Below are 14,993 nucleotides of genomic sequence, written 5' to 3' on the forward strand. Positions count from 1 at the left end.
TGCCCGGCCGTGCTTCGTCACTTCCGCTTCCTCTCGCGCGGCGGCTCTGTTGCGCCGTTTCAACGAGAGAAGGGTGCCCACGGGGTGCGGCGGGGACGGGACGGGAGGACATGGGCCGGCATGGGGCGGGAGGGGCTTGGCCGTGGCGTCCCGCAGGGGCCCGGCGAGTTAATGGCGTTGCTGCGCCGCGGCCTCGAGCCACCGGGCGGGGGGTGCGGCTGCGGGGGCTGGCGGCGCCTTGCGGAGCCGGCCGGGCCGTCAGCTCCGGGTGGGGTTGCTGTCGTCCCGCAGGCGCCGCACCAGTCCGCCAGGATGTCGTACATGCTGCCGCATCTGCACAATGGCTGGCAGGTGGACCAAGCCATCCTCTCGGAGGAGGACCGGGTCGTGGTCATCCGCTTCGGGCACGACTGGGACCCGACCTGCATGAAGATGGATGAGGTCTTGTACAGCATCGCCGAGAAGGTAAGCAGGGGCTGTGGCGTGAGGCGGTCACTGTCTGCGCTGTGTTTCACGTGGCTTATGCGAAGCCCGAGGCAGGTTGTGTAGCAAACAATTACCTTGCAAATATAATAGGCCCAGGAAGGATCTCAGCAAAGCATATTTTAATAACGATTTTGCAAGATCGGGTGTTTTACCTAATCGTAGGCATACATAATAGGGCAAAAAGTCCCTGCTTATATCCCACCAAATCCTGACTGCAGTTTCCCTCCCCTGTTCGCCATTGGTTAGTGCTTCAGGGTTGACAGACTACCCGACACCTGCCTCAGTTTACATATTTCATTCTTCTAATTCTAGCAATACCCTTCCCCTTATCGATCTATTTAAAATATGGGTTCCTGACTCTTTGGCTGCCCTTCCCCCTAGATTAACTTGTACATACAGGTATCAGTATGCATTCCAGAGTTAGTTTGAAGATAGTTGGTTTCACGTTAAGGATTCATAGTCCGATGTCTCCCTTCACCCCCCTGCTGAGGTCAGGCACCAGCTCCTTAGTTTTGCAAAACTAACATTCCTTTGTTAAATGTTCCTTACAGTTGTGACTGGGTTTCTGAAGAGGTATTCTAGCTTTAGGAGGCAGCAAGAAAGCCATTTGGTTTGCTTTCATGAGTGTTGCCTCAAGTCATGAACTGCCCTGATGTTTGTAGTAGTAAATGGGGTGGAAAGAGTGTTGCAGGTTCTGAAATAAAAATTGGTGCCTCTTAATAATCTGTCATACAAGCACAAAACAAGTGCTTGGTAGTAGGACTGCTGTGGCTCCAGGCAGTGAAGCACTGTCACTTTACCGTAAGAATGTATGGTAGCTTCAGACTTCCATTTGAATAACTAGTGAAGTTGCTTTCATTTTGACTCTTAAAATGATGAGATCCTAAAACGTACAGGATACTGTTGATTTATCTGTTAGTGACATTGTTTGTGGAGACAGATGGCATTCTGTTAACTTGCATGGGCTGAAATCAGTTTTAGGAGACAAACTCTGAAGCTGCTTTCAGATAGAAACTGAATGCTTGCCGGCAGCTTGTCACTCACTTAAGAAAAGTAAAGATAGATATTGAAGAAAAATTAGATTGTTAACATAAATAATCAACTGTCATTTACCTCTTTGTGTATTTGGTAAAGGTTTTGCGTAGGAATAGATGTATAAAATTGACAGGTCTTCTGTAACTGAGCCCCATAGGAAATGAAGCAAAAAAATCTGAACCAGAAATGGTAACTTGGGTAGGAAAAGCTATCTTCGTGTAAAATCATGTGCATACTGCATAACTTGATAGAGAGTTCTTTTCATGGTGTACTCCTTTCTCTTTTAATGTTATTTTAAAATAAATGAACTTAGGTCTCAAAAATCTGTACCATGAAAGATCTGTACCTATAGCCAAATGTTAAGACAATAAAATACAGTAAAGTGTTGTGACTTGGTTTAATTTTGTTGTTTTGTGTTTAACATGGCGGGAGTATTTTATGCTCTGATACTGTTAGAATGGACTTTGGCAGGATGCCTGGTAGACATATTAGCAGTTAGGGGTGACTAGGGGAAGAAAGAACAATGTAACTTCTCATTTAAAAATCTCCCTCTGCAGAAATGGCAAATTAAAGGGGGAAATCCTTCCTCAACCTCTTGCTTACAAGCCATGTTTGGATCTCTGCTGTTTTAAAGAGTGAGTAGAAGTTCCAATTGTACAGGTGTTTATGCTAGAGAATAATATAGAATGTTAACATGCTGTAATTGTATGCTACAATTGAAGAAAATGTAGCCATATTTTACATTTGTTACCATGGTGCAATATTATTTTCATCTGCAGTGTATTTTTGGGTAGCATTAATTTTTAGCTGTACTTTATAATAGGAAAATATATTTTGTTTCAGTTTGAATCGTTCTGGGTGCAAAGAAACTAGAACACTATAAGAAAATACAAAGCAGATTATTTTCACTGAAAGGTACTCCACTTACAGTTGACTCTGTTTATTTCCCAGTGTTACATGCAAAAGAAGCAAGGTTTCACTGAGTTTCAAAACAAATGAGAATTATTCATATGTCAGGTTTTCAACCAAACATCTAAGAACTGAGTTTTAAAAAATTCCTCTGGAATACCTGCAGCTGCTGCTTTAAAAATACAGTTTGAGGATTTATTTATTTATTTATCTATTTATTTATTTTGAAAGGAGGGTTGCGATTATAAAAATCCAGGGCTGGTAAATTACTCTCTAATAGCCCTTTTTAAAATAAATATTTTAAACCCCTGATTTATCTAGGACTGCATACTGTAAATTGGGTAACCTCTTGTGAAACTAAGTCACTTTAACCAGTAGGTCGTTTAGGGAGGATTGTTCAAATGTTTTGCGTTTATTTAACTGTAATCAGAAGTGTTAATAGCTGTGGCTTTTGCTAAATATTAGCTGTGCCTCTGCCTTTCTGTTAAGGTTACATGAAAAGTGACAGAGGAAAAGAAGGTGAGGGCAGGGAGAGAGGTATAAAAAAAATTGATATCATAGTTACTGGTGTTTTTAATTAAAGTTAAGTGAAGCTAATGCATTAACTCATCTATAATTTTCAAAATTATTAGCTGTAAGCATTGCTCTCAGCATATGTCTTTCTCTTTTTCCCTAGAAATTTATCACCTAAACTTACAGCATAATTAGCAAGAAAAAAAAGTTTATAGAAATATTGACAGTACAGACTTTCAAGTTTGTACCTACTGTGTTTGCAGCCTCTGTCAGTTCAGTAATACAAGTCTGCTACCTGCCTTCAACTTGAATGATCTGTTGCAAAAGGTAGTCTCAGTTCCTGTATTTTTTTTCTTGTGATTTCCATAAAGACATCTAAACATAAAATCATTGTCTAGAAGCTGGTTAGAAAGATGAGAAGATGGAATCTTAGATCTTGTCTCAGATTTCCTTAGGTATTTGCTGCATGCACTTTGGGCCGTAAGGTATGGCTGTGAGATTTGCTTCTTAAAGGGAGCTGGAATCAACAACAACAACCAACCAAAAAAAAAACCGAAAAAAAAAACCAAACAAAAAAATCCAAACAAAAAAAAAACCACAAGTGTATTACTTACCCCTAACAGGAGTTTAAAGAAACTTCATGATTGTGGCCATTCTTCCTAGTCATTGATCATATTACTGTGGCAATCTCATTTGTAGGAATGCTTTTTTTTTTTTTTTTTTTAAATGACTTTGTTGATGAAGAAAGTCAGGAGAGTGAACTTGGGAGGACAAATGAGATTTATTTCATCTGGCATATGATTTTTCCTACATCTGTTTCCTATTTACCCGCTAAGTGTGTAGTCTTGATCAAGATAGGATACAGAATCTCTATCTGATGTTAAGGGTCCTGTAGATTACTCTGCTTTATAGTTTCGAGATGTACTCTTTAAAGATTTAATAGTTGTCCACCCAAGTAGATACAGGTCTGTGAAGTATTAAAATAACCTGTAACTGTAGCTAGGCAATAAGGTACTTTTTGGTTTTGTATATGTTTATTGAGTAATATAGACTAATCTGTGAAGCTACAGTAATTAAGAAAAAAAATAACCTAAATAGAAGCCCATCCCATGAACATTAGATTGATAAATTTTTGAATCCATGCTGCTGGTTGACTTTTAGTTTCCTATTCTGTTCTGTCCCCATGGACAGCAGCTACAATGGTCCGGTAAGAAAGTTTTGAATTGGAAGATGGACAAAGGAAGTCAGCATGCCAGAAATAAATAAATTCAGAAGTTAATAGGTTTTGTTTTTCTACTGAAAATGTTTTTATCTTTAGGTGTTGAACAAATGTAGAGCTGTCTAAAAGGAGGTCTAACACTAGGGGATTATCTTTTTTCAGAAAGCACCTGACTTACTGCAGCAAATTTACTCTATGTTAGTGTATGTTGTCAGGCTAAGTACTTTCAGAGTGAAGTTGTGTTGTTATGTGTTCAACTTCTACAATACCACAAGGTTTTTTGCTTATTGTCTCAATGGCAAAATTTTGGTTTACATTAGCAACCTCAGTGTAGCCTTAATTGTTACAACTGCAGCTGCTTTTATTTAGTGTGGTCTGCTTGCTCAGACTTGTGTTTAATTTTTGTTCTGAGGTCTCCATACTCTATCCCCAGTTATAACTCAAAAGCCTTAGCAACCACTGCCTTGAAATGATAGCAGAGCTTGTTCTGTATAGGGGCGTAGTTTTTGAACTGATAGCTCTGTCTGGGGTATGGATTTATGTCTCAATGGATGGGGAGAGCTTAAGCTTTGGTTTGTCTCTGCAGACTTACTAGCTTAAGTACAGATCAACTCCTGCATCCATACCAGCCCGGATCCAGAAATACTTCAATTACTTTTGCCTCCGATGAAGATTGAGCTAAAGCCTTTTGAATTAGAGCCACCTGTATGTGAGGCCAACTCAGAGACTGCTCTGTACTGCTGTGAAGCTGGCTGTATCTTGGCGCCAATATTGTGTCTGGGTCAGTAAATGCTTCTTCAGGCTGTAAAACTGGTCCATACTGTGCAGAGGAGAGGCATCTGAGTAGTTCTGCAGGGCTTGTCTTGTGTTGAAATAAAATGCATCTTAGTGACAAGCCTGCCTGGTGTGGCATGGCTGCTAAACCAGAGATATTATGGCCACAGCAGTGCTTCTGCATTCTCCCTTTCTGTATTTGCCTCTTACCTGTGTTTTTATCTAGTTCATTCTTGGGCCTGAACCCCCCCCTCCTGCTATTCCGTGTAGTGGAGTGTTACACGGCAAGGCCCATGTCATGGGCAGCCTTGGCAGCCAGCGCCCAAACTCAATATAACATGTCCTTATTCAGTGCACTTGCAGGCTTAGTGGTTTTGAAGTGCTAATCTTGTCTAATTTGAAATGAAGAAAGCAAGGGGGGGAAGAATACAGCCACTTTTAGAGTTCTGAATTCAAATTTGAGAGTCTGTGTCTAGCTTTGAGTTCTCCTTTAGACTTCATACAAGCTTTTGAGTGGGTGACTGTCATCAGTTTCACTTCTGTAAAAGCAGGTAGAAGGAAGATCCAGTTAATGTCTGAGATACTTGGATTACAGTGCTAACTTGCATGTATGCTGTGCAAAGGTGATTAAGACTTGAATAGTTTGGTTCTCTTTTCTAAAATCTTAAGTTGTTGATATTCACTGTTAGTGACAAGCATTTTCTGGTTCTGCAACAGCTGAACTAAATTAAATGTATGTGATGCAAGACTAAAAGTTTTGTTCTGGTGGTTTTTTGGGTGGTTTTTTTTTTTTTTTTTTTAATGATGCTAAAAATGGCAGCAGGAAGGAAGAAGAAATGATAGGAGAAAATAAAAATGGCTCCTCAGATTGGGGGGTGGGGATTGTTGTTTTGTTTGTTTTAAAAAAACAACTGTCTTTTGCCTCCTGAGGCTAGTCAGGGAGTAACTTCAGTCATTTCTCAGCTGATTCTGAACATCCCATTAAGTTTCTTAGACATCTTTCATATAAAATTGAAAGGGGCATGAATGACAACTTCTGGGGGTGTTAAGAGTTTGATACAATATTATGAATAACTTGGGTTTTCAAGGCTTTAGCTCTTGCCTCTTTTGGAAGAAGGCTTAAATGGAATGTTTTAATTAGATTATTGATAGAATCTAGGATTATAGCTGGCTCCAAAAAAACCATTGTCGAGGGTTAAGATTGCGGGGTGACAATCAAACCCTGGCAGATGTATTGTTAACCTCCTCTCCCCCCCCCTTCCCCCTTTTGCCCCTCCCTCTCCCCCCTTCCCACTCAGGACAGGCGATCGGGAGGGAAAGAAGGACAGAGAGAAGAGAGTTGGAAAAGTTAAAGGTGTTTTACTAATGCTACTAATAAGAATAGAGAAAATAATACAAAATATACAAAACCAATCTTGTAAGTCTCAGCAACTGCAGAGCCAGCACCCAAAGTCCTGGATTAGACTCTGTAGCCAACCGGAGCTGGATTCAGTCTCTCACTAGGCCTCAGTTCACAGGGACGACCAGCAAGGTCTGCTCCTAATGTCAGCCATGAGGAAAAAGGGAAGGAAAAGGGACGAGATCCTCGTGATCTCCCACTTTTATATGAAGTATTCACGTGAATGGAATGTTATACACCATTGGTCAGTCTCTCGGTCATCAGTTTCTCGTTGCCCCTCTAGCGAGATGTCCATCCGTGCTTATCAATAAGTTTGCATTCCATTGCTAGGTTTAACCAAAACATGTGTTGGGTTCTCCAGGAAAATGCAGCTAACATGAAGGCTTTAGCTGACAGGCAAATTCACTAAAAGAGAAACTTGTTTTTAACAAAACCAGGACAACCATAGTAAAAACTATTTTAATGCTGTGTCATTCCAGAAGAGACTTTTATTTTCTTTGCTAGTGATACTTATTTACATATTTGAAGTGTGATTATTTTTTATAATCTAGAAACTTTTATTGAAGTAGAAGTCCATCAAAATTTATTTACTGTGTGCTTCTGTTTGTTGGGTTTTTTTTAAACAAACAGCTACATACTTCCTGAATTAAAGTGCCTCCTAAGATGTCTAAGTACAGGGTACAGCCTATATAGTATTTTTCTGGTACAGTCTAATCCTGTTTTGTGGACTAAAATAAAAGATCTTTCATCAAGCAGAAATTGTACTCATCGTTGCTTTTACACACATTTGATAGAAGAACTTAAGAAGTGGCAAGTATGGTGACAAACAGTAAGTTTGTCATAAATCTTCAAGCACTTACATTAACCTCAGGCTGGTAATTTTGCTTAGTCAGATGGGAAGGACTAAAATTGTATTTGCATGTAAGTAAGGATGGGCTGGGCGAGGTTGTGTGTTCATGGTATAATGCGTGAGTATTTGATACTATACCCTATAGTTAAAGGTTTACATAATTTAGATGCCTACTGACTTGTTTTAATGTGTGTGTTAATGTCTACTGTACACGTGTGAGCTAAGTTTAGAAACTAAAGCTTCTCTAATTCCACTTAAGGCCAAATATGCTACAACTAGGAAACAAAAATGTGACATGGTTTTCTTCCAGGAATTAAGACATTAACTGTGTCATTAAAGGGGAAGGATTCTTGTGCATTTAACTCGGTAATTATGCAAAATGAGAGCCTGTTTTACCAGAATTGCACAGAGAATAGCTTCTCATCAAGGTCGTCTTTTCATTATTAATTAATTTTTTAATCTCCTGATTAGCTTATACCTCTCAAAAAAGCTCTTGGTTTTTATTATTAAATTAGCAGTTTTACTTTAATGAGCCTTGTTAAACAAATCGTGTGGTTTAGAGGGGAAAAATGTTTGGAGGCAGGCACCAGGGCATTTTAGATCATTAGTTTTCTGAAGTCTAAAAGCAGCTGATGACAGGCAAAGAAGTTAACTCTACTTGTTTAGAGCTGTGCATGTCACTCTGAGGTCTCAGTTGTATATAAAGCACATTTGCTTCTCCGTATGTTGATTTAGCACAGGATCTTTCCAGTTCATACTGGATGTCAAATCAGCATCTTGGCTGTATTGAAAAAGTATTTTTCCATGTTAATTGGTCATTGTGGTTAGAAATAATAGCAAGATTGTTTACTGTGATTCTATAAATTATTATTTTGGAAAGTAAATGTTGCAATAATGAAAGCTTATGTCTTTTAATCATTAATACAAATAATGAAAGGCTTGGTAATATATATTGCTTTTATATTTCCTGTTTTTTTCTGTTTAGGTAAAAAACTTTGCTGTTATTTATCTCGTGGATATCACTGAAGTACCAGACTTCAACAAGATGTACGAGTTGTACGATCCCTGTACTGTGATGTTTTTCTTCAGGTACATGATCCTGGAATGTAACTCAGTTGAATTTTTTGTATGTCAAACACAGTGTCTCAGTAGATAATTTCTAAATGTATGTTAGCATACTGATGCTTATATTTTCATTTTTCTCCAAAAGAGTAAACTGATTAAATAGGAAATAGCTTCTTTTCCATTTAGACTAGTAACAATGTTTTGATAATAGAGTACACATTAGTGATAGCGAATCCATTATTTTTAGCTTTAAATATGAACCTCCTTGTATAGAATACTGCAGTAATATGGCATCTAGGCTTGTCGAACTTGCTTTAAAGATATACTCAAAGTATTAAGGTTTTTTGGAGCTAAGGCGTCTACACTGATGAGATAAAATGCACTAATGACAAGCATGGAAGTCTAGTGTTCGACAGTAGTGGGAAAGAAATACAAGTTATGAGGAAAATGCTGAAGATAATTGCACTGAGTAGCAATCTTGTGGGCATGTTTGCAGTCTTTATTCTAGCTTTAGAAAAAGACAGTAAAATGTGGTCTTGAGTGACAGGAGTGGATACTCTTTCTTTGAGGCTTATTTTGCAAGACTGATTATAAGGACTTCTTTTGAATCCTACAAAGCATTGTGAGGGATATGAAATTTCTTTGTGAACTATAATATCATTTTAACTTGTCTCTTTTTTTCCCCTCTCTCTTTAAAGGAACAAACACATTATGATTGATCTAGGTACAGGTAATAACAACAAGATCAACTGGGCAATGGAAGATAAGCAAGAGATGATTGACATTATAGAAACTGTTTATAGAGGAGCCCGCAAAGGTCGAGGTTTGGTGGTATCACCAAAAGATTATTCCACTAAGTACAGATACTGATACTTCTTGGGGGCTACCTTTTCTTTTAACTCTACATCCACTTAAATTTATTCTTGTTTGTATATATATTAAAGAAAAAAAGTAACAATTCCTTCAACTTTGAGCGTATTTTGAATTATTTAAATGTTTTGAATGATATTCGGAAAAGTAGAAGACACAAAGCCTAGAACTGTCTGACTGCAGTAAGACTGTAGTTGAATTTTGGATTTTTTTTTTTATTTTTTGAAGACTTTACTCTGTGTTGTCCTTTTGGTATTACATATTTTTGTACACAAAAAGGCTGTTTGCAGAAAAACATTTCAACTGTTTGTGTTTGCTTTTGTTACACAAATATCTGGGAAAACTATGCTATAGCTTTTTAAAAGAATAAAGTGATTTCCACTTTTCACCTTAATTTTCTTTAGCTAATTAAATTGAGAATGGTAACAAATGCAATTGGATGCAAAGTCAATGTTGAAGATGAAGGCTTATCACTTCTGTCAGAATCTCCTTGCAGAGTATCTTGATCTTATGTATCCACTAAAAATAGGAACAAAACACAAAGGTGCACTTATTAAAATTTAGCAAAATTCAGAGAATAAATATTTAGCAGAAGTCAGAGAAAGTTGGAACCTCCCCCCTACTTAATTAACTTGTGGTAATGGACTTCTTTGTCGTGGTAATTAAGCATACAGTAGCCAATTTGCTTAGTAGATTCTGCAGTGGCGAAGAGTAATTGCAGTTCTGGAGCTGGCTGCATATTCGTCAGTTGAAGAGAGGATGAGCTGTTCTTTCTCTCATTTGACCTCCAGTTTTTCAAAGGGTATATTAAAATGCACATAAATTCATCAGACTTGGGTTGGATTCCACTGTGGCATGGCTTTTGAAGTTTCCATTTACATTTCTGACAACTTTTGTTTTGTGGTAATGGAGCCAGTGTTTTGTGGGTGGTTTTTTTTTTAATTTTGGGGTTGGTTGTTTTGTTTGTTGTGGGTTTTTTGTTTGTCTGTTTGTTGGGGGGGAGGGAGGAAGTTTGGTTGGTAGGTTTTGGATTTTTTTTTTCTTGTTCATTGGTATTTTTTATCTGATACATGCATATTTAAAGGATTGAGAAAAAACAAGCCAGACTATACAGAAACGTCCAGTATGTCACAAGATGAATTAGAATATGCTTTTTTAACCATCAGGTGTGTTTTAGATTATTTAGAATGAGTCAAGAAAGTAAAACATAGCATCTCAATTTCTGCTTAACCACTGCAAGCTAGATTAAATTTATTAATTATGGAATCCTCTATGCTGGAAGGGACCACCAACCTCCTAGTCAAAGTAGGTTCCACTTGATCAGGTTCCCTGGGACTGTGTCCAGTGTTCAGCATCTCTAAGGATGGAGATTCCTCAGCCTTTCTGGAAAGCCTGTTCTTCCACTTGAACACCTTTAGAGTGCATCCATAATAGTTGGAACTTACTGTGTTCCAGCTCATGTCTATTAATGCTCTCCTGTAAAACACCTCAAACGAGACTGTTCCCCATTCCCTACCATGGGCTAGTTCTTGCCAGCAAGAAGCTATAGTCTTAAGGCTGAACTAACAGAATTCTTTGAAACCCTCTTACACTTTGTACTCCACCATATCTTGGTGGGTCTCTGTTTTAACTCCCTCATAACTATGTTTCTTCTACTGGGGAGCCTCCAGATTCACACTATTCTAGGGATGCTCTCACTGGAGTTGAACAGAGGCAAAACTACATGTGCTCACACTGAGGAGTGTGTGGCTGCAGCCTGCATTGCCAGAGCACGCTCCAGCTTGTGCCCCAGGCTCCACTCCTTTCCTGCAAAGCTGCATGCCAGCCAGCCAGCCCTTCACAGCTGCCCTGCAGCATAAGTTTACTCTGTCCCAGAGGCGATGCTTGGCACGTTCCTTTGAACTTCATGTGGTTCCTATTGGCCCATTTCTCCAGCCTGTCCTTTAACATATCAACCTGTCCCCCCAGTCTGGCATTGTTTGCAAATCTACACTGATTAAAGCATTGACTCTGTAATACATGCTAATTATCAACACCTGCTACAGTTTCAAAAAAAAAAAACCTTCATTAGCTGAGGCATTCTATTCACCTGCTCCAATTTGTGCACTTTTAAGAGGTTCAAACAAAACCTTTCCTGTGAAAAGTGCCAATGTTTTTGTCAACAAGAACCTTAGAGTTAGTGCAGGTGGCCTGTTCTCTTTGACTCTACTATATCTTGTTCAGGGCATGTTTGGTAACTATAATTTCTTATCTATCTCAAAGTCTTCAAAATAAGGGTTTTTTATTTAAATGCCTAATGTTAAAACATTGCAGTTGGCACAACAGGGATACCTGAATGGCATTATCTGCACAGGTATGCACAGCTTTGCTTTTGAGTAATGACTGAACAGCTATAATCTGTGCGAATACTGGCATTTCTTTTAGTGAAGAACAGTTTATATTCATTGAGCCTATGAAGTTTTGCAAAGGCACCTTTCTAATAACATAAGGTGCATTTTGTAATGTAAAACATTTAAAGCTGCATCAAAATGGCACATGCTAATGGAAAAATTTTGTCATAGAAGGATCTTGTTATTCTGAGAACATTTAAGTTAAAAAGGCAACAAAGAAATATGATGAAAATTTTAATAGTTAAATTGATGAAATACATTTTCATACATGGAAAAAGTTTGTGACATTGACTACATAGGTTATAGTTTTCTGTCCAAAATAGTGGTTTTGCCTCCCCTGAAACAGTTCTTTCCCAAATACAGGACAGTGTCTCATTTAGGTGAATAAACCCAGCTTTCTACTTTTTTTCCTAGGGCAATAGTTAAAAAAAAAAAAAATTCTACTGTAACCAAGCATATTTGTTTTCGCTGACACATTTTTTGACTAGAGACACTGACTTTAAACTCCCAGATTCAGTGTGGTGCTGTTCTGCCTTTATCTTTCATGGTCACATCCTCAATTCAGTGCTGCAAAGAAACAATGAATAAGTAGGTTAGTGGTTTAATTATTCATGAATGTGATTCAGCATAAAACCAGGAAGATGTCTCTACAATTAAATACATCTTCATGGATTACTTTTCTATATTTCTTAAAATTATTTCATAGCTTGTAATGAAAAAGGCATCAGAATGAATAGATGCCCAAATTACCAGTATCTTTACAGACATTCCTGTCTTTCACCGGGTAAGCATCTCTAAAGGACAAAAATAATTGCTGCGTCTCAGTTTGAATCGGGAAAGTGTACAACAACAGGCAGAAGACATCACTCCCACCCACAGAACATGGAAGGAACGCTGTCTCATGAATATTGAAAACAGCAGTCCATTGGGAGCAGGGGAGCATTTGCAACAGACAGTGATATAAAATCCAGTACACAATCCTGAACTGTAGCATGATTTTATATTACAGTGTTTGCCAGTGCTAGGTTAATGCTTGGACTCAATGATCTTAAAGGTTTTTTCCAAGCAAAATGATTCTACAATATTGAGATTATCCTCGATCCTTCCATCCGTGGTCTTACTGCTGCAAGAACAAACAATTGCTCTGTGAGGGGTGACGGTATTTACAAGGTGTGCTCTGAGCTACCTTGGGCAGCTGAAAGCAGGTTTAGAAAGAGACGTACATAAATTTCTACCAGCAAGAATCCTCAGTCAGCTAGGTTAGCATACTTGAGGGACAGGAATGGTGGGCAGGAGTGCTTTAAGCCACATATGTTTGAATACAAATGCACAGCCTCAGTTTACATATTTGGGATTAGTCTGCACCACCCCTTGGATGTGCCACTGAGCTGGGACAGATGCAGCAAGCTACAGTTGGTGTTCTTTTGAAAAAGGGGTAGCATTCTTTGGCTTCTGGCAAAAAGAAATACAGGTAATTTAAAATACTTTAAAATCCAAGTAAATGCATGTATGATAAATATGTAAACAATATTTTCATGCTAGATACTGCCCATAGTTCAAACCTAAGTGGAAACACAAAATACAGTAAAAATTAAGTTTCTTTACTCTCAGCTCTTCATCGGTGCTTTCTATTCCAGCCTCTGCCATCAGGTCAGCAACATGCTTCTCGAGATCATCAATGCGCTCACCCATTTCTTCCAGTAAAAAGTTAAAGATAACTTATTTATAAATAAATAATTCTATAATTCTGTATATTTTTCTTCTGTGAGAAAAAATAAGCACAAGGTCTATTATTACAAGACAATCCCACTTTCTTTCGCAACAGAGAAGCATTCAAGTTCTAAATGTTTTCAGATGCCTTCCTGTATGCCTGCGAGTGAAATGGAGTATTTTCTGTGTGAGAGATTACTTGCTTTCCAAGGAACTCCTAGGTGATACCATCCAGTCAACATACACAATCAGAATATGGGTGTTGCTAAAATATTATTCTCTTACACTAAAGCAGCTGCTTCCTTAAAGTTGAGTTACAGAAAAAGCGGAAAATGTAATAAATTCACAGTTTCAGAGCGCAAAGATTCTGTAAGCACTTCTAATGAGAAAGCTTGGAGCTCCTTGAGGTCTTAATTTCTCTTTTTGAGGGCTCACCTTCCCATGTTCTGGAGGCTAACGGTTGTTTTTAGACAACACACAGTGATACTCTGATTTAAGTGGCATTTTTGAAGATGACTGCTTTTTAAATGTGCCTTTGGGATCTTTACACATAATTTGCTGCTTATTTTACTTGAGTGCAAGAATTGCTGCATAGAGACTAGCTCACTGGGAGTTGATACTTTCAGCAAAACATTTTTTAGAATTTCCTTCTTGGGAAAAATAAACGGACCGGGGCAGGGAGGGGGACAATTCAGCTGTCTCCACATCATAGGTGTTTAGCAATCATTATAGCTTAATTTGATGATTAGGAAAAAGCGCAGCCCGATTTTCAAACGCGAAGTGCCTCTTTACATGGCTGGGTACCGCGGCAGGGGGCCGGCAGCCGCACGAAACCTCCCGCGGAGCCAGTAACCGGGGTTCAAAAGAGGATATTTCTCAGCGATATCTTTTCAGTCAGAACTTGAAAATTCTCCTGCAGCTGGTGCAGCACATTTTCCGCCTGGGGGGGTGGGGAAAGAGAGAGAAAGAAGGAGCCCCGGGCGGCGGCGCACGGAGAGCAGCTATAGCCCAGCGAGCCAGGCCGGGCCGCAGGGACCGCGCCTCTCCGCCCCGCTCCGCTCGGCAGTGCGGGGGATCCCGCCGCAAGGCTGCCCAAAAACCCGACCCCGCTCCCCGCCGCCGGAGCCCGCTGCGCGCTCACCAGCTGCGAGAGGTCCCCGGCGCCCGGCGGGTCGGCGGCCGCCATGGCCTCTGCTCCGCGCCGCGACCCACCGCCCGCCTCCCCGACCTCGGCGCCGCGGGGCGGGCCGGGCCAGGCAGGTGAGCGCCCCGCCCGCTGCTCCGCCGCGCAGCAGGCCGGGGTGCTGGGGCGCTCCCCGGCGCCGAGCTCTGAAGGGAGCGGGCGGATCGTCGGATACGATCTGGCGGTGGTATTCCTTTATTTTCCAAATAAATCGTAATTCTGCGGGGCAATAGCTAACTAAGGGTGTTGAGGTTTGAGCTTCAGAGGCCTTACAGAATCACAGAATGTTAGGAAGGGACCTTGAAATATCATCTAGTCCAATCCCCCGCTGGAGCAGGAACACCTAGATGAGGTTGCACATGAAGGCATTCAGACAGGTTTTGAATGTCTCCAGAGAAGGAGACCCCACAGCCTCCCTGGGCAGCCTGTTCCAGTGCTCTGTCACCCTCACTGTGAAGTTTCTTCTCAAATTTAAATGGAACCCCCTGTGTTCCAGTCTATACCCATTGCTTACGATTGCGTAGAAATGACAAATGATGAAAAATGCTTCTTCATTTACCAACAAGGCCAAAGTTTTGCAGGTTTGGTTT

The 14,993-nt window shown here is 39.9% G+C and overlaps 2 protein-coding genes across 3 annotated transcripts; one reads left to right on the forward strand and one right to left on the reverse strand.

Moving 5' to 3' along the window:
- Positions 1-4: 4 nt before the first annotated feature.
- On the forward strand, positions 5-9,514 carry TXNL4A (thioredoxin like 4A). Of its 2 annotated transcripts, XM_065832922.2 has the most exons (4): positions 5-84; positions 292-465; positions 8,171-8,274; positions 8,949-9,514. In XM_065832922.2, the coding sequence occupies exons 2-4, from the start codon at positions 313-315 to the stop codon at positions 9,118-9,120; spliced, it is 429 nt and encodes a 142-aa protein (XP_065688994.1). In that variant the 5' UTR covers positions 5-84; positions 292-312; the 3' UTR covers positions 9,121-9,514. The 2 variants fall into 2 exon arrangements, with proteins under 2 accessions (XP_065688994.1, XP_065688995.1); XM_065832923.2 differs by lacking the exons at positions 5-84; positions 292-465 and adding an exon at positions 2,079-2,156.
- A 2,217-nt stretch (positions 9,515-11,731) lies between these two features.
- HSBP1L1 (heat shock factor binding protein 1 like 1) lies at positions 11,732-14,469 on the reverse strand. The gene is made up of 4 exons (XM_065832213.2): positions 14,362-14,469; positions 14,094-14,160; positions 13,116-13,210; positions 11,732-12,077 (listed from the first exon to the last, which is right to left on the reverse strand). Exons 1-4 carry the CDS (start codon positions 14,404-14,406, stop codon positions 12,072-12,074), a joined length of 213 nt encoding a protein of 70 aa, XP_065688285.1. The 5' UTR covers positions 14,407-14,469; the 3' UTR covers positions 11,732-12,071.
- Positions 14,470-14,993: the final 524 nt, after the last annotated feature.

This window comes from Patagioenas fasciata, chromosome 2 (genome assembly GCF_037038585.1).
Source record: "Patagioenas fasciata isolate bPatFas1 chromosome 2, bPatFas1.hap1, whole genome shotgun sequence".
Lineage (NCBI taxonomy): Eukaryota > Metazoa > Chordata > Aves > Columbiformes > Columbidae > Patagioenas > Patagioenas fasciata.

What these genes read in the sequence shown, in the direction of transcription:
- TXNL4A (XM_065832922.2), top strand. Translation starts at nt 313, where the DNA reads ATGTCGTACATGCTGCCGCATCTGCACAATGGCTGGCAGGTGGACCAA. An exon ending in TGTACAGCATCGCCGAGAAG is followed by an intron (nt 466 to 8,170) that starts GTAAGCAGGGGC and finishes TTTTCTGTTTAG; the next exon opens with GTAAAAAACTTTGCTGTTAT. An exon ending in ACTGTGATGTTTTTCTTCAG is followed by an intron (nt 8,275 to 8,948) that starts GTACATGATCCT and finishes CTCTCTTTAAAG; the next exon opens with GAACAAACACATTATGATTG.
- HSBP1L1 (XM_065832213.2), bottom strand. Translation starts at nt 14,406, where the DNA reads ATGGCGGCCGCCGACCCGCCGGGCGCCGGGGACCTCTCGCAGCTG. An exon ending in CCGGGGACCTCTCGCAGCTG is followed by an intron (nt 14,161 to 14,361) that starts GTGAGCGCGCAG and finishes CCACCCCCCCAG; the next exon opens with GCGGAAAATGTGCTGCACCA. An exon ending in TGAAAAGATATCGCTGAGAA is followed by an intron (nt 13,211 to 14,093) that starts ATATCCTCTTTT and finishes TTAACTTTTTAC; the next exon opens with TGGAAGAAATGGGTGAGCGC.